Source organism: Bufo bufo, chromosome 5 (genome assembly GCF_905171765.1).
Source record: "Bufo bufo chromosome 5, aBufBuf1.1, whole genome shotgun sequence".
NCBI lineage: Eukaryota > Metazoa > Chordata > Amphibia > Anura > Bufonidae > Bufo > Bufo bufo.
The window spans coordinates 137,502,168-137,527,070 of NC_053393.1; the positions used below are offsets into that span (position 1 = coordinate 137,502,168).

A 24,903-nucleotide genomic window follows, 5' to 3' on the forward strand; every position below is an offset into this window, starting at 1 on the left:
TGCAATTGTCCTTGATGACTTCGGAAAGGCACAACATTAAAGTTGAGGAGAAAGAGGATGAGATTGTGGATTGGATGGCTCACTCCTCGTCTCAGTCACAGCAGGATGACAGTGTTCTTCATGATTCTCCTCCTTGCAGCCCCAAAGAAGGATTTCAATGGAGACCTCTCAGTATTTACTGAACATTCCTAGAGCCTTCCTTTTTCCTAAGAAGTGGCAAGAAAACACCATCATGCCCTATATCAGATAATCAAGAGAGTCTCCCTGTTGATGACCTAGCCGTATGGGCAGAGCAGGGGAAGGGGGCCCATGAGCCTATCATGATATCTTAAAGTCTTATAAAAGTGCCAGGGTGGTTGAGGACAGGACATGGGAGCTGGATAGGGGTGCTGAGGAGGAGGCAGCATCATTGGAGAAGGGCAGTGGCAGCAGCAATAAAGATCAAAGGCTACGTACCTCCCAAAGAAAAGCCAGAGCCACGTCTGCTTCAGGAGCTGGTGATGCCACTGATGCTGTTTTTGTGTTAGGCCCAAAACGTGCCAGAGCTAAGCACAGCTTGGCTGCATGTATCTCTCCCATATGGATCCCTTTTTCTCCACAAGGCAGGCACAAAAAAACACAATGGTGTGCAAGATCTCCTGGATTAAAATAAGCCGTGGCCGTTCAAACACAATTATCGGTACCAAAGGCTTATTGCAGCATATGAGGCGGCATTACCAGTTCCATTGGGAAAATGCAACTGGCCAGCTTTCCCAATCAGAACAAGTCTATCCTCCTTCTCCTAGTCCTCTTTGTGGCAGCCAACCCGCATTCCTAAGCAGTACAGTATCTTTATCATATACATCACCTTCTTCTTCTCCTGCTAAGACTCCTCCTTGTCCTCGTGAGACATCTATAACGGAACGTTTGTCCATGAAAAAGCTTTTGTCCAGCAGCAATTAGCTGGCCTACAAGCTGAACCATCTGGCCACATTGCTGGTGGTACATTTGCTGTAGTACCATTGCAGTAGAGCCTCCATTGCACATATCTGCCTCCTTCACCTCCTCCTCCATGGACACAGTCCTGTCCACAACAGCAGCAGGATACAACGTTGCTCAAACTACCCCTTCTTCCTATCACATGTGTCAAATAAATCATTGCCACACCGTCTTTCAGCTGATCGGCCTGGGAGAGAGTAGCCACACTGGCAAGCAGTTACTCAAGTACATTAAGCAGCAAACATCCTGCTGGCTGTCACCTCGCCGACTGGGCAAAGTGGTTAGCGACAATAGGCAAAACATCCTGGCTGCTCTGAACCTGGGTGAAAATACACATGCATCTTGGATGGCCTTTTAAAAAAATGCACTGGCTTGTGCAAGGTGCTGAAAATGTCCAAGAGACTGTACCTCTTTTCAGCCATTCTCATGTGGTGAGGAACGATCTTCTAGACTTGCAGCATCGGAATGATATGCAGCTACATTGCTTTATCTATGACGTTCCATCACTGGAATTCAACATTGCACATGCTCAAGCATCTATATGAGCAGCATAAAGACATGAACGAATTGATCATGCACCAGACTGCTTCAGAAGGGAGCATGTGTTGTTTCCATGTTGGGCAGTGGAAGCTCATGCAGTTCATGTTGTAGTTGTCCCTCATCCCACTCATATGTATTTTTGAAGTGACGCTGACGATCATGCAGCAGGTGGCCCTGCAGCTGTTGGGGACCCACAATGAGAAATTCCCATGGGGGAGGAGGAGGTGTTGCTAATTGAGTAGGAGGAAGAGCAGACAGAGTTGGAGGAGAAAGAGAATGACAATAATGACGGTGACACCAGCCACAACACCAAATCAAATCTTGGGGGGGGGGGGGGGGGTGGAGATGGAAAGAACTGGTTCCTGTGGCATGCAAGCCATAATGGCCACCTGTATGCTCGCTTGCTTATGCAGGCATATCAGGCATATAATTGACATTAAGCAGTGTGATGACGAATGGCTAACCATGCTTTTAGACCCTTCCTACCAAGGCAAAATGGGGAAATGTTTTCCTCTGTCAGAAAGGGAGGACAAATTACGTTACCAGAAAACACTGTGAAGGTAGCTTGCCACAGCTTACGGCGATCAGATGCCTGCTGTCAGCATGTCTGAAAGGGAGACCCCCTCTTGCCAACCATCACTTTCTATACGACTGCCGCATATTCTATACGAATTCAACTTATTCACCTTTCAATGCATTCTGTTCTGTATAGCTGCTGCTGCATCCTGCCACTTATGTCACTTGCCAACCATCACGTTCTGTACGGCTGCTGCTGCCACCGGCGCCATGTCACTGCTGTTTGCTTTCCTGTTTTCCTGCAGGTTCTGTACGGCTGCTGCTGCTGCTAACCCATAACACTGTGTGTGTTTGAACGTCCTCTTGTTCTCTTCACCTCCTTACCTCCATGAGGCTGCTGGAAATCTCAGGTACTGTAGGTGCATTTGCAGTTCAGTTATTGAAGCCACTGCCAGCAGCAGGATAAAATATGACATCATGATGATGTTGCCAAGTTAAGGAGATGGAGAGAACAAGGAGATGTAAGGAGTAGGCCTTCGTTCAAATGGGCGTAGCTGGGAAACAGCCGAGAAAACTCTTTTAAACTAATTTGCATAATTATAAAAAAGTTGTTTTTGGGGGGTCTAGAAAAGATTGATAAGCACATAAAGGAATATTAGGAGAGTTATACAGACATCCCAAATGTTACAAACATTCTTGGTTTGTGACAGAATCCCTTTAAGCTTGCAAAAGTTTGGGCACCCCTGGTCAAAATTACTGTTACTGTAACCAGTTATGCACGTTAAAGATGAAATGATCTCCAAAGGCACACAGTTAAAGATGAAAAACACTTTTTCAACATTTTAAGCAATATCAATATATTTAAAAAATAATAATTTTACAGTGAAAAAAAGGAAAGGTGTACCTTGCAAAAGTATGGGAACCCAAGGAGATTTGAGTGCTCAGATAATAAGACAGAGTCTTAGACCTTAAATAGCCTGTTAAGGTTAAGGCTACTTTCACACTTGCGTTATTAATTTTGAGATGCTGCAGAGGATCTCAATACCAGAATTAAATGGATCAGTTTTGTGCAGATCAGGATGCATCTGTTCCCTTAGGATGCGGTTGTGTGAAATCAAAATGGAAAAAAATGGATCTGTCACTAAATACATTGAAAGTCAAAGGGTGACAGATGCATTTTTTAGGCTGATAAAAAAAATGGGGCTGTAGCCATTGGCTTAGATTGTTTTCAGTGACGCATCCGTTTTTTACAGTTTTTGTGACCGGACACAAAACCTGCAGCTTGCTGATGGAACGGAAGAGATCCAGATGTATCCTAAATGGATCTCTTTCCATTCAGAATCCATGAGGACAAAGCAGATTTTTTTTTATTCCGGTATTGAGATCCTCTGTGGGATCTCAATACCGGAAAACAACAATGCAAGTGTGAAAGTAGCCTAAGGACCCTTGCAGACGAGCGTTCCTCCCGCAGCGAGTCCGCATACTTTTGCAAGGTACACCTTTTTTTTCACTGTAAAATTATTTTGAAAAAAAAAATAATAATACATTGATATTGCTTAAAACGTTAAAAAGTTTTTTCATCTTTAACTTTGTGCCTTTAGAGATCATTTCATCTTTAACATGCATAACTAACTGGTTACAGTAACAGTAATTTTGACCAGGGGTGCCCAAACTTTTGCATGCCACTCTAAGAACTAAAGCTAGCTTAACCCCATAGGTACACAGCCTTATTTCACCTTAAGGACCAGGCAATTTTTTGCAAATCTGACCAGTGTCACTTTAAGTGGTGATAACTTTAAAACGTTTTGACTTATCCAGGCCGTTCTGAGATTGTTTTTTCGTCACATATTGTACTTCATGACACTTGAAAAATGAAGTCCAAATTTTATTTTTTTTGCATAAAAAAATACCAAATTTACCAAAAATTTGAAAAATGTGCAAATTTCAAAGTTTCAGTTTCTCTACTTCTGTAATACATAGTAATACCCCCAAAAATTGTGATGACTTTACATTCCCCATATGTCTACTTCATGTTTGAATTATTTTGGAAATGATATTTAATTTATTGGGGATGTTACAAGGCTTAGAAGTTTAGAAGCAAATCTTGAAATTTTTCTGAAATCCAATTTTTAAGGACCACTACAGGTCTGAAGTCTCTTTGCAAGGCTTACATAATAGAAACCACCAAAAAATGACCCCATTCTATAAACTACACCCCTCAAGGTATTCAAAACTGATTTTACAAACTTCATTAACCCTTTAGGTGTTGCACAAGAGTTATTGGCAAATGGGGATGAAATTTGAGAATTTCATTTTTTTGCCTAATTTTCCATTTTAACCCATTTTTTCCACTAACAAAGCAAGGGTTAACAGCCAAACAAGACTGTATCTTTATTGCCCTGACTCTGCCGTTTACAGAAACACCCCATATGTGGCCGTAAACTACTGTGCGGCCACACAGCGGGGTGTAGAGTGAAAGGTGCGCCCTTTAGGTGTTGGACAAGATTTAATGGAAAATAGAGATACAATTTAAAAATTTCACTTTTTTGGCAGATTTTCCATTTTAATATTTTTTTTCCAGTTACAAAGTAAGGGTTAACAGCCAAGCAAAACTCATTATTTATGGCCCTGATTCTGTAGTTTACAGAAACACCCCATATGTGGTCGTAAACTGCTGTACGGGCACACGGCAGGGCGCAGAAGGAAAGGAATGCCATACGGTTTTTGGAAGGCAGATTTTGCTGGACTGGTTTTTTGACACCATGTTCCATTTGAAGCCCCCCTGATGCACCCCTAGAGTAGAAACTCCATAAAAGTGACCCCATCTAAGAAACTACACCCCTCAAGGTATTCAAAACTGATTTTACAAACTTTCTTAACCCTTTAGGTGTTGCACAAGATTTAATGGAAAATAGAGATACAATTTCAAAATGTCACTTTTTTGGCAGATTTTCATAGTTTTTTTTAGTTTTTGGGCGATTATCTTAAGTAGGGTCTCATTTTTTGCGGGATGAGATGACGGTTTGATTAGCACTATTTTGGGGTGCATATGACTTTTTGATCGCTTGCTATTACACTTTTTGTGACGTAAGATGACAAAAAATGGCTTTTTTTACACCGTTTTTATTTTTAATTTTTTACAGTGGTCATCTGAGGGGTTAGATCATGTGATATTTTTATACAGCCGGTCGATACGGACGCGGCGATACCTAATATGTATACTTTTTTTAAGTTTTACACAATGATTTCATTTTTGAAACAAAAAAAATAATGTTTTAGTGTTTCCATAGTCTAAGAGCCACTATTTTTGGGGCGATTATCTTGGGTAGGGTATGATGGTTTGATTGTTACAATTTTGGCGTACATGCCACTTTTTTGATCACTTTTATTACCTTTTTTGGGAAGTAAGGTGGGCAAAATTTCAATTTCATCATAGTTTTTTATTTTTTATTTTTATGGCGTTCACCGTTCGGGTAAAGTAACATGACCGTTTTATAGATCAGGTCGTTACGGACCCGGCGATACCAAACATGTGTAGAGAATTTTATTTTTTTCATTTTTAATCAGTGATAAATGTGTTTTTTGATTTTTACTTTTTTTTCACTTTTTTTCACTTTTTTTTTTACCCAGACCCACTTGGTTCTTGAAGATCCAGTGGGTCTGATGTCTGTATAATACAGTACAATACACTATATAGGGTATTGTACTGTATTTTACTTACACTTTGTGTGAACAGATCTATGCCTTCAGCACAGATCTGTTCAGCACCATGGACAGCAGGATGCCTGAGACGGCGTCCTGTTGCCATGGGAACCTTCCCCGTCTGCTCAGTTGTGGCCACAACTGCGCAGATGGGGAAGGGTAAGGATGGGGCTGTTGGGGGGCTGTCTGGGAGCTCTCTCCCTCTCCCATCGGGGGGCTGCAAAGGCACAGCAGCCCCCCGATCGGAGAGGGAGGGAGCTCCCTGAGCTGTTAACCTTGTTCATACAGCGGTCCGTACGGACTGCGGTATGGAAAGGGTTAAATGGCTGACATCGCATCACCGATGTCAGCCGTTTATACCAGGGTGTCAGCAATGTGCTGGCACCCTGGTATACCCACTAACCACCAACGATCATTCAATGGGAGGCGGGCGGGGGATCGCAATCCCGCCTGCCGCACCGCCCGCCTCCCGCACCGCCCGCAACCCTCCCCCTGCACCTCCCGCCACCATAAAATTATTCAGGGGTGCAGGGGGGGGTGAAACATATATATTTTGGGCATTATAAAGTTTCTGATCCTCGCGGTCAGGGACCGCAGGGATCAGAAACTGCAAAAAGCGCATCAAACCGCAGGTCTAAATTGACCTGCGGTTTGTTGCGATCGCCGACATGGGGGTGTCACGGGACCCCCCCCGCGCATTTAGCCTAGGTGCCTGCTCAATGATTTGAGCAGGCACCTTGTTCCGATCACTGCCGGCCGTACCAGCAGTAAGTACCAGGACATCATGACGTACCGGTACGTCATGTGTCCTTAAGAGGTTAAAGGGATTCTGTCACAAACCAAAAATGTTTGTAACAGTTGGGATGTCTGTATAACTCTCCTAATGTCATTTGAAGATATTCTTTTATGTACTTATCAATTTTTTCTAGACCCCCAAAAAACAACTTTTTATAATTATGCAAATTTGTTTAAAAGAGTTATCTCGGCTGTTTCCCAGCTACGCGCATTTGAATGGAGCCCTGCTCCTCACATCTCCTTGTTCTCTCCATCTCCTTAACTTGGTAACATCATCATGTGGTCATATTTTACCTGCTGCTGGCAGTGGCTTCAATAACTGATCTGCACATGCACCTGCCTGAGATTTCCAGCAGCCTCATGGAGGTAAGTAGGTGGAGAACAAGAGGATGTGAGGAGCATGGTTCCATTCAAATGGGGGTGCCTCTTGGGCTCTTTTCAGCTCATCTGCATGATTATAAAAAGCTGAAAAGATTGATAATCACATAAAGGCATATCTGTAAATGAGATTAGGAGAGCTATACAGACATCCCAACCATTACATACGGTCTTGGTTGGTGACAGAGTTCCTTTAAAGGTGTCAACATTTATGACACCTTGCTAGAATCTTCCACAAAATTTCTGTCAGTACCACAGAGTTCAGTGGAGTTCAGTGTACACAGCTTGCTGTTTATTCACTCTTAAGGGACTTATAATAGCCAAGCAGACTACTATAGCTCAGCTATTTTTCAGACGTCCCATAGCAGCAACTGCAGAGGACACTGTGCATGTGCAATGTCCTCTCCTTCACTTTGAGGGCCTAATTCTGGAGACAGGAGCAGGTCTGACATTTGTTGTAAATCCCAATGATATGCCATAAATATTGAAATGGGACAATCCCTTTAAAGATCATTGAAACATCTTGTTACCTCTGCTGCAATGATAAAACCTACATGTGTTTGAAAAATGTGCTTGTTGTTCTCTAGGGAAGCATTTCCCTTGTTAGAAAAACAGTTTATGATCCAGAGCTGTTCTTCCTACCCAAGCTTGGACTTAGTTCCATAATTTGACTCTCCTGGTTGTAACTATCATGTGCCTTGTATAACATTGGTGTCCTCTTATGGTGTAGAGATGCCGCTAAGCCATAAATTACCCCAGGTCCTAAATGTGACAGCCACCTCTGCACCTCATGTGTTTATGTCCCTGCTTGGATCTAGCCACATGACCAGTACAAAACCATGCATTCTCATCCCAACCTTTAATATGCTACTGCCACTGTCACACATGCCCATATGCACACGGCAGATAGCAATGCAAACTACAGCTCTGAAGCCTTCTATTAATTTGGAGATAGGATGAGACAGAAAGAGACCTATAAATATCCCAATGGTCAGATAAATAATAAATGATTAATACTAGTATTATGCATACAATTCTTAGGTTATGAGAATGTTTTTTTGTTAAAATACACATAAAACCCAGCTAAGGATAGAGACAGATTGCACAATAATTCTGCAACTGTGGATAAAGAATGAAACTCCTATGAACAGACACATATAAGCACTATATTCAATGACATATGTTGATAACAGTAAAAGGAGGGGCGTAACTAGAATTCATAGGGCTCCATAGCAAAGATGGGGCCGCCACCACTTCAGCTCACAAAATGAAAACAGCAGCATAAGTAGAAATAAAGATATGTATAATAGCACCATATCATACATTGGAAAGCCTACATTATAGTGCTAGATAGCAGAAAACTTATTATTCTTCTTCACAAAAAGGTATTTTTCAAGTACTTTGGCTGCTATGGCTATAGTTACGCCCATGAGTAAATGTAAGAAAAATAAATATTTGCTAGAAAATAGTGATGAGCAAAAATATTATTGATAGAAAATATTTGAAAAAAAATGAAAAAACTTACACAAACAGTCATAACATTGGTAAAGTCTAAACAAATATTCCAAAGCAAAAAGACAGAAAATAAGAAAGTCATACCGTGTTGTTGGGATGATAGTTTAGATGCAAACCACTGTCACATAAAGGAGATGATGTGCCACTGCTTTGGTCACTGGGTGCACCTATTAAAAGATTACAGATTGTAGCATCATTTTGCAATATAATGTATAAATTGGATGGAGTTTTCAGGCTCCTGATATTGATGACTTAACCTCGACAGCCAGAAAACCCTCACCACACTGATCAGCTGTTTCCAGCAGTCTCTGGTCCTGGAACTACGTAGCATTTTAAACGAAAAATGAAGCATAACTCTGTTCAAAGTATAGTGGTTATGCTGGGTTTTTGTAGCGCAACTCCTATTCCCCTCAATGGGAGATGACCTGCAGTAATCCAGCATGCCCACTACAAGAGCTGTGCTTCTTGTTCCATTTAAGAGCTAGTTCCAGCATTGGAGGCTACAGGGAACATTTGATCTTTGGGGTGTAAGAGCCTCACCAATCAGATATTTATGGCCTATAGGGAGGATGTCATGAATATCAGCAGTCTGGAAACCTCTTTTAAGCTACGGCAAGATATAGCAGATGATTTCCACCACAGATAAGCTGTGAATCTGCAACAATTATCCAGTGGACATTGCAGTGGATTTCCCATGGATTTTATCCTATGATTTTCAAAGGGTGAAATTTGCAGTGGAAATCCATCCATTTTAAAAAAAGAGTGAGTCTACTGCTCCACCTGTTTTTTGTGTAGGTTTACTGTGGTGCAGAATCCATATCCCAAATCCACAACAAATACACTGCATGGCCTTAAATTCTAGGTAAGAAATCTGGTGATTACACATGTCCACAAAAATATATAAACCATACTGGATACATGTAAAAATTAGCACAAATTGAACATTTTCTCTCTATAAGATACACCGAGATTTTAGAGGAGGAAGATGAGAAAAAAAACTAAAACATTTTTCATTAGACCTTAGATCAGACCGCTAATCTGCATCAGACCTCAGATCAGACCCTCAATTTTCATCAGACCTCAGATCAGATCCCCAATCTTCATCAGACCTCAGATCAGACTCCTAATCTTCATCAGATATCAGATCCCAATCTTCATCAGACCTCAGATCAGAACCCCAATCTTCATCAGACCTCAGATCAGACTCATAATCTTCATCAGATATCAGATCCCAATCTTCATCAGACCTCAGATCAGAAACCCAAACTTTATCAGACCTCAGATCAGACAAAAAATAACTTAACTGACCTCTCCTGCTCCGGATGGCATGACCACTTGCGAGATCCAGTGCACTCTTCCTGCAGCACTGCAATGTGATCTGATGTTGTACGCTGCCAGAACACAGTACAGTGGGTGCCCAGAGAAAAACTCCAAATAGCGGCGAGTAAAGCTAGCACGAGGGACGCTATATTCACCACTGCCGGTCCTACGGTACTAATGAAGCTCTCATTAGTAACAATTAGATGTTAAAATACCAGCCCAGGCTTGATTGTTATATTCACTTGATAACACGCGCTGCCATTCTCCCCCCCCCTCCCATTTTTGAGGAAAAATGTGTCTTATAAAGCTAAAAATACGGTACAGGTGTGGCCCTTGGTAACCTATTCTTTAACTACTACTCTTCTCACCCGTGATCTTTTTATTCCCAGGACTGTGACTGTGATGAGGGAACATCTTCTATGTCTAGAGGAAAGAAGGCTTCTACTGAGACATAGAAGAGGATTCTTTACTGTAAGAGCAGTGAGTCTATAGAACTTTCTGCCAGAGGAGGTGGTTATGGTCAACTCACTAAAAGAGTTCAAGAGGGGCCTGGATGTATTTCTGGAGGGTAAAAATATTACAGGTTATAGTTGCTAGATTTTTAGACAAGGGTTATTGATCCAGGGAGTTTTTCTGATCACCAGATTGGAGTCGGGAAGGAATTTTTCCCCTAAAATTTAGAAAATTGGCTTCTACCTCACTGGGTTTTTTGCCTTCCTCTGGATCAACTTGCAGAATAACAGGATGAACTGGACGGACATATGTCTTATTTCAGCCTTACAAACTATGGGGGTCAATTATTAAGACCGGTGTTTTAGAGGCCGGTCTTAATAAACCTCTAGACATGGCGGTGGATCCACTGAAATTATGTAGAGGCACTGTCCTCTTCATAACTTCAGCGGATTCACCGCCGCTTCTAAATGTAAGATAGCTTCCGAACTGTTTTTTATGCCTAAAACATATGTAGGAAATGGTAAATGAGACGAGCCTACACACCCTTCCCCTCCACGCCAATACATTGACAGTGTAATAACTTTCCTATAGTAGTTCTTCTCATCCCCTTTTACATAAAAAAACATTTCCAATGAAAATTTTAATAAATATCGAAAAAAAAAAAAAATTCACACTTTTTTCTACCTTGCATAAATGCATTACCATTTGCTCTCAAGATAGTAGTAAACAACTTACTACAAAATGTTCCATTTCTTGGCAATCTAGTCTTCATTGGAAAAATAGTCTTCATTTTGGAAAAAAAAAGCACTGTTTCCAGTGCCATTTTACTGTATATTGCTTATTTTTTTAAATGTCAGTAAATACCATTTGGCAGTGGCGTAACTAAAAATGACTGGGCCCCACGGCAGGTTTTTGAATGGCATCCCCCCAGCAGCAAGTTCTTTGCGAACCCACCCTCCTGTGCAACCCCTACTTCTGTAGCTGGTCAAGATGGCTCTCTTAGACAAGGCCCGGCAGCCTCTCCGTACGTTTCCTACAGTGTTTCTGTATATAATCTCATTTTAAAATAAAATCTTTTAGTTCTCCTCCTTGGTAGGCCCCTTTTGAGTTAGGGCCCCAAAGCAGCCTCTTCCCCTGCTTCCCCTATGGGTCTTACCTTGCACTCATAATGCAGATCTTTGAAACAAAATTACCGAAAGATGAAACGAAATGCTTTAATCTGGGATCAAATGGCCTGCTAACTGAGCCAGGTGACCTGACACATATTTTTCTGGTCATTTTTGAAATGTGTAGAACACCTAATAATTACTTGACATAATTTTTTTCATAAAGGGATGATATACAGTAGGGAATCCTTTGCTAGTCACAGCTATACAACATAATAAAATGTCTAAAGTGGAGCTGGCAAAGAGCTTATACCCATTTTATCTGTTTTTAGTATTCAAAGTTATCCCTAGATATGGGAAAAATGATTCTAAATTAATTAGATTTGTCTTGAATTTCTCAAAAATTCAAATTTCAACCAAAGCTAAATCTTTAGCTATTCAATTCAGACAAATCTCTCTAAATGGCGTCCTTCATTTTACAGGTCATAAGGCAGAGAAGAACTTAAGAAGGCATCTCCCACCAAAAACAGATAATTTATGGGGCATGTTTTTATTTAAAATTAAAATCATACAGTGTGTTATTAACCAGGCTGCTTATCATCGGCTACCATACATTTACCCACAGCCATATATGTTATTGTCACGCTGACATTATTACTGCTGTCTTGGCGTTAAAGAGCTAAAAATGGGTTGGATAAAGTCCAAGAAGAACTCGGAGTGTCATATACAACTTTTCAGGGCAAGTTACTTTTCAATTCAAGTTAGATTTATTTGTACTCGAATCGGATCTGACAACTGAATCGTTAGAATTGGACACAAAATTAATTTCAATGAAAATTGTCCATCTTTAGTTGTCCTAATTCTTAAATATTAATAGCCACCCTGATCACTTCCTGGCACTGTATTCTTCTGGTTGCAGGCGGTTGCCTATTTCCCCTGTAGCAAGTCACATCAGAGAAAATTTATCATTACATGGAGCCTATTCAAAATAAATGGGTATTCCAATCTGGGATATTGATGGCATATCACTAGGATATACTATCAAGGTCAGATAGGTGCAGGTCATCTGGGTCTAACTCCTATCTCCAGAACAAATCCCTCAAAGTGAACATGCAATGCCATCCTTCTTTTACCGCTATTGGAGTTCCAAAAACCATAGCTGTTAATGGAGTGGTCACTGTAATTGCGCAATGTACTCTCCAGTCACCGCAATGGGACTTCAAAAAACCGCAAAGCATGGTCACTTTCCCATAGCGGGAAGATACATATCTGAGAGATATGCCATCAATGTTTGAGATGGGCCAACCACTTTAAATGCTTTTTGTAAAAGCTTTCTATACTGGCTTTTACTGGGGGATCCTAACAGCGCTTATGGATGTTGTATGACAATCTATAAAGAAGATATTCTAGCATTCGGACAAGAAACTTAAAAGAAAACTGAATGGTTAGTACATATAGTATCAGTACAATGCTAATACTACATCCTTAAAATGCAGAATCGTCTTTTTGTCACGCTGTTGCACCCTATGTGCTTTTCTTTGGCAGCAAATCATGTGAGTAGCAGACTACAGTTCCCATCATGCATTACTGACATCTATTTCAGGCAGATCTTCTCCCCCTGTATTCCTTTTGTTGTACCCTCTCGTGCACTTCATATTGTGCTCCTTCACTGCTGAGTTCTCAGATTAGTTCCCAATTACAGCCTCCTATATCACCTAGTGCTAGAACTGAGCATGCTCGTCCAGCAAGCTGAACACAGGTCAAGCTGAACATCACATTTTGGGCCAGTGAATGATCAGTAATTATTATTGAAAACATTCAATTACCATATATTAGTGTTGATCGCGAATATTACAATAGCAAATTTTTATCGCGAATATCGGCACTTCGAGAATTCGCGAAGATCTAGAAGATAGTGCTATATATTTTCGTAATCGCAAATATTCTAGATTTTTTTCATCAGTACCCTCACTGCTTTTTGCTTGTTGGCCAATGAGAAGGCTGCAATATCTTTGCTGAGCTTAGCAACATCCCTAGCAACCAATAGGAAAGTTGCCTACCCCTTACTATATAGGAGACTCCCCAGCAGCCATTTTCTACTGTTTTTTTTTCAGTTCAGAGAGAGAGAGAGCAGTGTCATTGCTGTGCTCTGTGCTTTGCTAAGTCATCTGGATCCTTATTCAATTACATTAGATAGTAAGCTCATATATATATAAGTTAGTGGGAGATAGTCAGTGTAGGTTAGATAGTGATATAGTGCAGCTGAGAGGTTCCAGTTCAGGGTGTTAGGTAGTGTGATAGGAATTACTGTACTGTGATCAGGAGTTCTTCCTCACAGTCACAAATGTTGCTGCCAACCATTTTCTCCAGTCTCAGTAAACTTCTATAAAACCTACAAATGACTACCAGACCGCTTATAAATGAATGTCATTTTATTACATGATTACACATATTATACAAGCATGATTCGTCTGGGGGTGACGAAGACGAAGGTTCGCCGAAACGCGTGTCGGGGTTGACGCCATCCTGGAGGAGGCACAGCATGGGTAACCGTTCAATGTCCTTTTGATTGTGAATGAACATGTTTTTGCACTTGCACTTTATCCTCTATCATATTATATAGATGGACTGTTCTAAGGACGTAGTATCCGCTGTGTTTATCCTCCAGATGATGTCGTTTCTTTCCCTGCACCCATGCTCTTTTTAATCATCTTTGTGTAATATGTGTAATCATGTAATAAAATGACATTAATTTACAAGAGGACTGGTAGTCATTTGTAGATTTTATATCATGGTTTTTTGCAATAGGCTTATGCTGGTTATTTACTCTTTGAGTAGCAATAGATTCCCTGGTTAGGACGTATATTGGGTTTCAGTAAACTTCTAGCAGTTCGAAAAATGTAGCAAAAGTGAGCCACGACTGTATTGCGCGAGCAATAGGCGCATATTACATTCCCGATTTTCGCAATCAAGAAAATAATGACTGGAGATCACAAATTTTAGAATTTCCAAATTTATGGCGAATATTAGGCCAAAAATTCACGATATATCGCAAAAACGAATATTGCATATGCTGCTGATCACTACTATACATGGACAATTCTTAGTTTGTGCTGTACAGTTTGGGACTTAAAGGGGTTATCCCATCTGCCGCCGTTACCTGCTTTTCCAGTTCCTTGTCCATGGCCGGACGCTTGCTTTTGATTGACAGTTTGGCTAGCAGAACATTCACACTCCTGCTGCTGGTAGTGTAGTAGCATGTGACAAAACAAGAATAGTGTAGCAGGCTGTGGATCCTGGCAAGCAGCACTGGTAAGCATGGCTGTTACTATCCCTCAGTTACATTGTTCTGTACTTGCAGGGCTGTCTTTAATATTAATTGGATCCTGGGCAAGAATTTACTTGGGCCCCCTAGATCCCCCCTTCCCACACCCTAGCATGCAATCACGCCCTCCACCACAACACACACACAAAAAAATCCACACACCTCGTAGAGTAGTAAACTTTAATAATGATGAGTGGCCACTAGAGGTGTTCCTTGGCAGTTCTGAAAAGGCAGTGTTTACATTAAAAAGCTTGCAGAGACATGCTATAGACACCAGAACTACTACGTTTAGCTGTTGTGGTTCTGGTGACTATAGTGTCCCTTAATATAGAGAAAAAAAAGAATCAGCACAAAAGTATCAAATAAAATGGCTGTATCATTATTAAAAAAATTTAAAAAGCACAACTTCTGACACAAATAATATTTTGCACAAGTATTTAGCATTTTTTCAATGTGCAGATAGTACTGTACTACTAACCCCTCCATCCACCCCTACATACAGGGTAATACAGTGCCACATACCTCTTACATCCAGTGACATCTCTTTGATGTAGATGTTCACTTTCCTCATCTTCTCCTTTCAGACCTTCAGACCAGACTACCATTTTTCAGCCTTTTCTCGTCTTTGCAGTTTGACAAACAAAATCTTAGTTTACTACTTTTCCATCATCCTCCCATCTTCAGAACAAATTATCCTACCACCCCCAATACTGTGCCGCTGTGCTCCCCAATACTATACTGCAGTAGCAGATAAACCCCCTGATAATAGTAGTACCATGCAGATAGTGCCCTTCAATAATTATTGGCACACAGTGCCCTAAAATAACTGCGCCCAGCAAATAGTTCCCCTGACACTAATAGTGTGAACATAACGTCCCACAAAAATAATTGTGGTAAGCTGATACTGTGTCAAGGTGCCCCCACAGTAATAGTGCTCCTAAAAGTCCCACCAATAGGAATAATTCTCTGCTAGAGCACACATGGTAGTAACAGTGCTTCTACAGTGCCCCAGAAGTAATAATGCTCCCATAGTGCCCATACTAGTAATGTTCCCCATAGACCCCCAGTAGTAATAAATCCCATTATAATGCCTCCCAGTAGTAATAATTCTCCTTATAATGTGCCAGTGCAAAAAATACCCGCTTTTAATGCCCCCAGTTGAGCTAATGTCCCCATAGTATAAAATACCCCTATATAGTGTTCCCAGTTAATTCCCCATAGTGCTCCTCTCCCCCTCCCCCTTCTTTCTAGTGCCCCCCATAATTTACCAGTATAAAATGCCCCATATATAGTGCCCCAGTAGATTCCCTCAGTGTCCCCCATAATTTGCAAGTATAAAATACCCCTCCTTAGTGCCCCCCATAGATGAGCCCATAGTACTCCTCTCTCCCCTTCCCCATAGTACCCACCGTAATGTGTCCCAGTATAAAATACCCCTATACAGAACCCCCCATTGAAAATACCCCTTCTTTGTGGCCTCAGTAGATGCTCCCATAGTGCACTCAATAATGTGCCAGTACGAAGTGCCCCCCATAGATGCCCCCATAGTGCCACCCAATAATGTGCCAGTAAAAAGTGCCACCAATAATGTGCCAATAAGAAGTGCCCCCATAGATGCCCCCACAGTGCCCCCCAATAATGCGCCAGTAAGATGTGCCACATAGATTCCCCCAATAATGTGCCAGTAACAAGTGCCCCATAGATGCCCCCCAATCATGTGCCAGTAACAAGTTCCCCATAGATGCCCACCAATCATGTGCCAGTAACAAGTGCTCCCATAGATGCCTTCAATAATGTGCCAGTAACAAGTGCCCTCGTAGATGCCCCCCAATCATGTGCCAGTAACAAGTGCCCTCATAGATGCCCCCCAATCATGTGCCAGTAACAAGTACCCCCATAGATGCCCCCAATCATGTGCCAGTAACAAGTACCCCCATAGATTACCCCCAATCATGTGCAGGTAACAAGTGCCCCCATAAATGTCCCCAATCATGTGCCAGTAACAAGTGCCCCCATAGATGCTCCCCAATCATGTGCCAGTAACAAGTGCCCCCATATATGCCCCCAATCATGTGCCAGTAACAGGTGCCTGCATAGATTCCCCCAATCATGTGCCAGTAACAGGTGCTCCCATAGATGCCCCCAAATCATGTGACAGTAACAGGTGCCCCCATAAATACCCCCACTAATCTGCCAGTAACAGGTGCCCCCATAGATGCCCCCCAATCATGTGCCAGTAGTAGTACCATATAATAAAAAAAAAAAACTTATACTTGCCTCCATCAGGCTGGCAGCGATGCGATGCAGGCCTCTTCTGGCCTGTGTCCCGCGCATTACGGCTCAGGCGGAGCAATGACGTCATTGTGCCGCCTGCATCGGCCTCTGACAGGCTGCAGGCCTAGTGCCTGCAGCCTATCAGAGGAACAGGGAAGGGAGCCACCTCTCCCTCCTCTGCCCCGCCACAGCACTTCCTTCTGTATCGCTTTCCTGAGGAAGCGCTCCTTTCACTGTGCCCTGCCGCCGCCCCCCACATCACCAGTGGCCAGTGGGGCTCAAGAGGCAGCTGCCTTTGGCCCCCCAGGAGCAACTGGGCTCAGGGAAGCTTCCCCCATGTTAAAGACTGCCCTGTGTCCTTGTAGACGTGCTGCCGAGACCGAGCGGTTCTAAACTAAACACTCTATATTTACATATAGAGATAACAGTAGTTTAGAGACAGCTGGCTGTGAGACCGTAGATAAGATCTCGGCAGCTACAGCAGCTAGTGCTCTTTGATCAGTAGAGTATGGTGGGGAAGAGCTATAACTGTTTCTATCGAAGATCTACATGGCTACTGCTCATGCCCTGAAGCCTTCCATAGACATTTATGCAGCTGAGTAGAGGTGGCCATTAGTGTTGATCACGAATATTCGAATTGCGAATTTTAATCGCGAATATCGGCACTTCGAGAATTTGCAAATATTTAGAATATCGCTAAATATATTCGTAATTGCGAATATTAGATTTTTTTAAAATACCAGTTCATGCGAATTTTTATGCTAATATTTTAAGGCGAATTTTATGCGAATTTTCACAATCAAGAAAATAATGCCTGGAGATCCTGAATTCGCGAATTCTTGAATGTATGGCGAATATTCGCCCAAATATTCACGAAATATCGCGAATTCGAATATTGCCCCTGCCGCTCATCACTAGTGGCCATGCAGAAAGCTCTGAAGTGCGTGCTCCTGATGTCCTGGCCACCCATGGAAAACAGAACAGCTGATAAAAACTGCGCAATCATGGCCACTGCTCAGGGGCGTACATAGAAATAACTCGGCCCAATAGCAAGATTCGAAATTGGGCCCCCATTCCCCTTTTATAGCCCCTCCCACTACCCATTCCAGGCCTCTCCCTTTGTTCCATGAACTATTCTTGCTGCCATGTTTTATAATTTATGCCATTGGGGCCGGATTGGGATTACAAAACAGCCCTGTGTTGTGGAAATTTTATTAGGATGTGTTTCTAATATATTGTGTATTATCATCATGTCTCTCAGTGTCAGGGTAAACCATTGGAGTGGATATCTTCCTGTGTATGTCCTGTCACAGCTGCTGGGCGCAGAGGTCTCCGTCGGCGAATGGTCCATGTGCCATGCACTGGGCTGTGGGCCGGGGGAGACTGATGTGTTCAGCAGAGCAGTGTTTTGTTGGCTGATGTATGGACGCCGGCTAGGGCCCCCGCGCAAGACGTGGATTTTTTTGGCTTGGCGTGGATGCATTTGTTAAGAGAACAATATATGAAAAGAACGTGCGTTTGTTGTCTCTAGTGCGCCTGATCAGTTGCTGGAGATAATGACGTTGTCCTGTAAATAAACATGCATGAGGATCATAGTAACTTTATCTGGCATTGATCACTGAGTAAGGCTGGATAGAGTTCGCTCCAGTGGTTATAGGATACATGTGTTTGTTAGCTGGCTATGTTATTCTAAATGATGGTGTCTTGTCTTCCTATGTCATCACTTCCTGTATGTCATCACTTCCTGCATGTCATCACTTCCTGCATCCTTGTTACATGAAGTAAGTGGTCGGGTGACTGGCCAACCCCTTTTCTATTGTTACGGTGACTAAATAAAAGGTGAGCAGATTGTGGAGGAGAGGCAGTTGCTCAGAAGAATTCAAGATGGTAACACCTTTGTCTGACTGCGGTTGAGGGATTTGCCTGTCCTTACACAAAGCCTGATGCGAGCGGATTTCTAATATTAAACTTTCTACAACAGTTGGCGAGCACAGTTAGGGAGATAATTTTTTCCCCCGTTATCAGCAGAACTTAAAGGAGAAACAGCTTAATTTTCAAAAAGCAAAAAAAGGCCGGCATAAGGTAATACAATCCCTTTCCTTACTCTCATTTTTGAGAAAGTTTTGCTCTTTGTGAATTGAAATCTGTGTACTCCAATCTGCTGATAGCGGGGAAAAAAATAGACTGAAAGAACCTTTTGGTGTATGTGGTTATCTGTTGCGTCACGGGGTATAAGGACAGGGTAAGTGCTTTTCTGTTGTGTTGATTGTACAGAAGTTGTATGATGAGATATTGTGCTGAGCAGTACAGGGGATAGTTTGGTTTTCCTATTGCTGGATATTGTAGATACTATCTTGTCTTCCTTTGTGTGAAGGCCATGTGGGTTTGTCGGACATTTTTTATTTTCCTTTGTGTGTGTCAGGCCATGTGGTTTTGTCGGCCATCTTTAATCTCCTTTGTGTGAAGAACATGTGGCTTTGGCAGACATCTTGGTGAGTTTGTGCTGCAGGTTTTAACAAGAAATTTGTTTAGTTTTGGTGTCTATGGAAAGCGATTTGGTTGTTTTTGCCTCAAATGTCAGTTTTGTCCAGAATAGTTATCTTGTCTTTTTGTAACCTTTCTATGTACAGTTTGATTTTGTGTTGGTAACTTTTGTGCTGGATATCAGTTGAGTGTTCGGTTATGGTATAGCTCAGTGACCAGTCTGATAGGAGAATCATTGTGTAACCATTAGTGGCAGTTTAGCGGTGAAATTGTGCTATAGTTGATGATTCTGCTTAATGTTTGTATATCTGTGGCTGTTACACTGAATTGTAGACTTGTTTGGCATAATTAATACAGGTACTACAGTGTAGAAAGGAGATGCTTGTAGTTCTGTGCCAAAAGTATTAAGACAACTCCTAGAGATCGATAGCAGTGTATTTTTTTGTAGCAACCTTTGTGGTGTTTGTTTTGCTGTGCAATAAAAAGTATTTTTAAAGAAGTTGCAAAGTTGAAGGACACGGCGGCCATTCTTCAAGCTATGCAGGGATCTACTGATCCATGGCTGCAAGCTCAGAATTGTGTAGCAAACCTGATCGGTACCAAAAAATTGCACAAAAGGAAAGGCAAGTATGCTCTGATATTTGCTGCTGGGTGGATAGCGGATAAATATCAGGAGTCTTGTAGGCTGAAGCTGAGTTTGGAAGGAGAAGTGGAAGATTTAAAAGTGGAAATTGTTAAATTGAGAACTCTTGTCCACCAGGCAGCTGAAGCTAGCGCTAATTATAAATGTACTGTAAGGTGTAATACTGAGCTGCGCAAGGAGGATGAATGGTTGTCTGAAAGTCTAATGCACACACAGGGTGCTGTGGGGGAGTTGTCTGCTCTCTGCAGGAGGACAGAGGATGAGCATTCTCGGTGCTTAGTGCAGCCGGAGTCATTGAAGCAACCGTTAGAGAGTAATGTGTCTAGGATTAGAGGAAATGTATGGGCTGTAAGCATGGAGAAGTCTGAAGACTGTGGTTAAGATAGTGGATCTGACTCAGGGATGGAGATGGACAATGTGTCTGATCCTGGAGTTGGAAGTATTAACACAATGCCAGAAGATTCCTCAGATGAGTCCGTGGTAAGTGGACTCAATACAGATAGTAGTGTGTGGATCTAGTCATGCTAGGATGGTTAATGTTGTGCACCAAGTCAAATAACCATGTGCCCAGACAAGGTATTGTGCAGGTAGGCAAGCTATTCGTTGTTTTGCATGCAGGGAATACGGGCACATTGCACTATATTGTGACGTTCCTAATGGCAACAGACACAGGTATGTTAAGTACCCCAGAACAACACCTAGAAGTAAAGTGGTGTATTCAGCAAGGTGGGGTAATGGTCCCAGACATGGTTCTTTGCAAAGGCAGAGAACCCAGGGACAGCCAAGGTCATTGATCAATGAAACAGATTTTAAATCCTAATATGAACGGTTAGAATGTGAAAATTTGAAGCTCAGAGAGGAAAGAGATTGGTTCCTGGAATTCAGTAGAGTTTCTAATTTGTGTGTGCCAGAGAAGGGTAAATGAAGATCTTTATAAACCATTTTAACTCTAAGACCTAATTTAAATAGATTTATCCCTTCCCCTAGAAAAAAAAAACGGTTTTGGGACCTTGTAATGTTAAATCCTGCTTCTTTGGGAAAATGAATCTAAAGCTGGTTTGGGGCTGGGCATTCTCTGCTATTTTTCACGGTTTGAGGTGAACCCTCCAAGACATTCATGCGTTAATTCAGTCCTATACAGTTGTATGTGTTCCTAAGGTTTTTGTCTTTGTATTTGAGTTTTGGTTTTTAAGTTAAAATTTACTTTTTGCTGAATCTCAATGTATATAGCAAGACTTTCTGTAACTGAAGTTTTCTATGTTGTTTTTTTCTCTCCTTTTTACAGGTCTTCTTTTATTAATCCATTTTTATTTTTTAGGTTATTATTGATGTAATCAGGTTTTTTCAGTTTTTCCTTTTTACTAACCCATTTTTATTTTTAGTCTATTATTAATTTTTTCCTTTTTCATATTTTGGCGCTTTTCTCTTTCTCTCTATCTCTCCCTCTCTCTCTCTCACTCTCTCTCTCTCTCTCATCCCTCCATCATCTCTGCATCTAACTAATGCACCATGGTGAATCTAGCTTCTCTTCGTCCTGTTTTTAAGGACGATGAAAAGGGGGGAAAGTGGTGACGAAAACAACGATCTTCAAACTTTCTACTAACCATTCTAACCTCTCAAATGTCAATCAATTTCTAACCTAGTAGGGAATTACGTTGAGAACCATCACGACTGCCTTTTCTTTGACGGTACTTGGGTCAGATTTTTGCAAAGAAGGTAAAAATCACGGCCGATCCATGGCCTGAATATTCTGCTGTAACCCTTTATTCCATCAGGTATGCCCACAGGCAGCCCCATGGGTTATCACCCAATGTCCACCACCGGGTTCGGGAGTTGATCCCCGACCCAGACTCAATAACCAGAGTTCATTCTAGTCAACCAGGTGATTGGGTCGTGCTAAAGAAACATCCGAGGACGGGACTAGAGCCGAGATATCTTGGCTCATTCCAGGTGCTGCTGCTGATGCCAACCTCTCTAATGTTCGAGGGACGAGACAACTGGATCCACACCAGTCATTGCAAGAAGCTGCTCAACTAAGTCAAAGAATGAAGAGTATCACTTTTGTTTATTTGTCACAAGGAGACATTTGTTGATAGCACATAACAATACATTCCTTGAGGGTAATATAAGCTATAGATTTAATATTAGCTCTGGCTCCTGCTCCTCGCTTGTTAATCCTGTATGGGTGTCCGGGCAGCTAGGCGACCCGTAGATGTGGTATGGTTATGCCTGGCTAGCAGACACCATTGACAATGGTCAGGCCCATACTGACAGGAGCAGGGCAGAGGCGGAGCTACGACTAGTGAGGGTCGGAATCCTTTTTAAAGCTTTGGGAGGTCTTGGGGCTCACTGGTTTTCCATTGGATCCGGGCGAAAGGAAATAGGACATGTACTTATGTTTTTTTGTTTCCATTCCTTCTATACGCCGAAGTGAGATGTTCCTGATATCTAATCGACTGAGTTACCGAAGCCCGAACAGACAAGATGCCCTGAAGACCAAACCATGAACCAGATACAGAGGATTCCAAACCAGCAGACGACCAGCATGAAACACCACCTCCTGAGTCAGTTCCCGAAGAAAAGAATGGATTCAGGACTTTTCGTAGACAAGACTGTTTCTTTCAAAGAAGAAGATCGAGATTCGTCGAGGAACACTGGGGAGCATATGACAAAGAGGAGGGACTGTTGTGAAAATTTTATTAGGATGTGTTTCTAATATATTGTGTATTGTCATCATGTCTCTCAGTGTCAGGGTAAACCATTGGAGTGGATATCTTCCTGTGTATGTCCTGTCACAGCTGCTGGGCGCAGAGGTCTCCGTGGGCGAATGGTCCATGTGCTATGCACTGGGCTGTGGGCCGGGGGAGACTGATGTGTTCAGCAGAGCAGTGTTTTGTTGGCTGATGTATGGACGCCGGCTAGGGCCCCCACGCAAGACGCGGATTTATTGGCTTGGCGTGGATTCATTTGTTAAGAGAACAATATATGAAAGGAACGTGCGTTTGTCTCTAGTGCGCCTGATCAGCCACTGGAGATAATGACGTTGTCCTGTAAATAAACATGCATGAGGATCATAGTAACTTTATCTGGCAATGATCACTGAGCAAGGCTGGATAGAGTTCGCTCCAGTGGTTATAGGATGCATGTGTTTGTTAGCTGGCTATGTTATTCTAAATGATGGTGTCTTATCTTCCTATGTCATGATTTCCTGTATGTCATCACTTCCTGCATCCTTGTTACATGAAGTAAGTGGTCGGGTGATGGGCTAACCCCTTTTCTATTGTTACTGTGACTAAATAAAAGGTGAGCAGACTGTGGAGGAGGGGCAGTTGCTCAGCAGAACTTAACATGAAAACACCTTTGTCTGACTGCGGTTGAGAGATTTTTACCTTTCTTTACACAAAGACATTTGAGAGCGGATTTCTAATATTAATATTTCTATAACACCTGGCACACAAAAGAGCTATAATAGACGCAGTGTGTGCAGATGTATAGTATATACAGCAGTGTACTGTTATGTGAGGTACGAGGTATAATAGATGCAGTGTGTACAGATATATTGTATATACAGCCTGTACTGACATGTGAGGTACGAGGTACAATAGATGCAGTGTGTACAGGAATATAGTAAATACAGCAGTGTATTGACAGCTCGTACCTCACATATCAGTACACTGCTGTATATACTATATACCTGTACACACTGCATCTATTATACCTCGTGCCTCAAATATCAGTACACTGCTGTATATACTATATATTTGTACATATTGCATCTATGATACTGTGTAATATATGCAATGTATATATATACAGAGCAGTGTATTGATGTGAGACATACAAGGTATAATACTGTAGATGCAGTGTTTACAGAAATATATGTGGTCAGTTATACGTTATGGTCATTGTGTGTGAGGTACATGAGGTAGTGGTTACTGTAACTGTCTGAAGTATTATACATGAGTGAGCAATGAGTAAAAACAGGGCGGGGTGGGGGGTAAATGACAAGAAGTGGAGGACCTCCTCTTACCACTCCATTCCAGTCCAGTCTGTATGGATCAATGCAGAGCTGATTGTGAACTTCTAATACTTGCTGTTAGGATGACCTATGTCATCACAGGTCCTGGCAGATGTACCTTTCAAACCTAGGAATTTCACAATTTTTGGTGCAGTTCCTTTGCTAGATTCTGCAGGACCTGTGATGTTGATGATGTCATCACAGGTCCTGGCAGATGCACTGTCTAACCTGGGAACTACACTTTACACTGTGCAGTTCCCTTACAGGACCTGTGATGACATCATCAAAGGTGCTTTAGCTTTAGAAAGATAGGAGACAGGAGCAATTAGGGGGTGGGGCCTCTCCTCCACTTTGGGCCCCTCTTTCTCATGGGCCCCATAACAGCTGCGTGGTCTGCCTATATGGTAGGTACGCCACTGCCACCACTGCTGTATCGCAGTGGTGGCCTTAACCATAGGCTACCAAGTTTAACCCCTTAAAGACTCAGCCCTATTTCACCTTAAGGACTTGGCCATTTTTTGCAAATCTGACCAGTGTCACTTTAAGTGCTGATAACTTTAAAATGCTTTGACTTATCCAGGCCATTCTGTGACTGTTTTTTCATCACATATTGTACTTAATGACACCAGTAAAATGAAGTAACAAAAATTCTTTTTTATTTATAAAAAAATACAAAATTTACAAGTTTCGATTTCTCTACTTCTATAATTCATAGTAATACCTCCAAAAATAGTTATTACTTTACATTCCCCATATGTCTACTTCATGTTTGGATCATTTTGAAAATGATATTTTATTTTTGTTACAAGGCTTAGAAGTTTAGAAGCCAATCTTGAAATTTTTCAAAAATTTTCAA

General features: G+C 41.9%; 1 protein-coding gene across 1 annotated transcript in view; it reads right to left on the reverse strand.

Annotated features, from left to right (window-relative positions):
• SNTG1 (syntrophin gamma 1) overlaps nucleotides 1–24,903 on the reverse strand; it is a gene marked incomplete at its 3' end in the record, with an annotated part of 293,950 nt that overhangs the window by 161,535 nt on the left and 107,512 nt on the right. Inside the window, exon 8 of the mRNA XM_040433887.1 lies at nucleotides 8,509–8,591. Within this exon, the coding sequence (XP_040289821.1) occupies nucleotides 8,509–8,591 (83 nt within the window). The remainder of the gene's footprint in view (nucleotides 1–8,508; nucleotides 8,592–24,903) is intronic.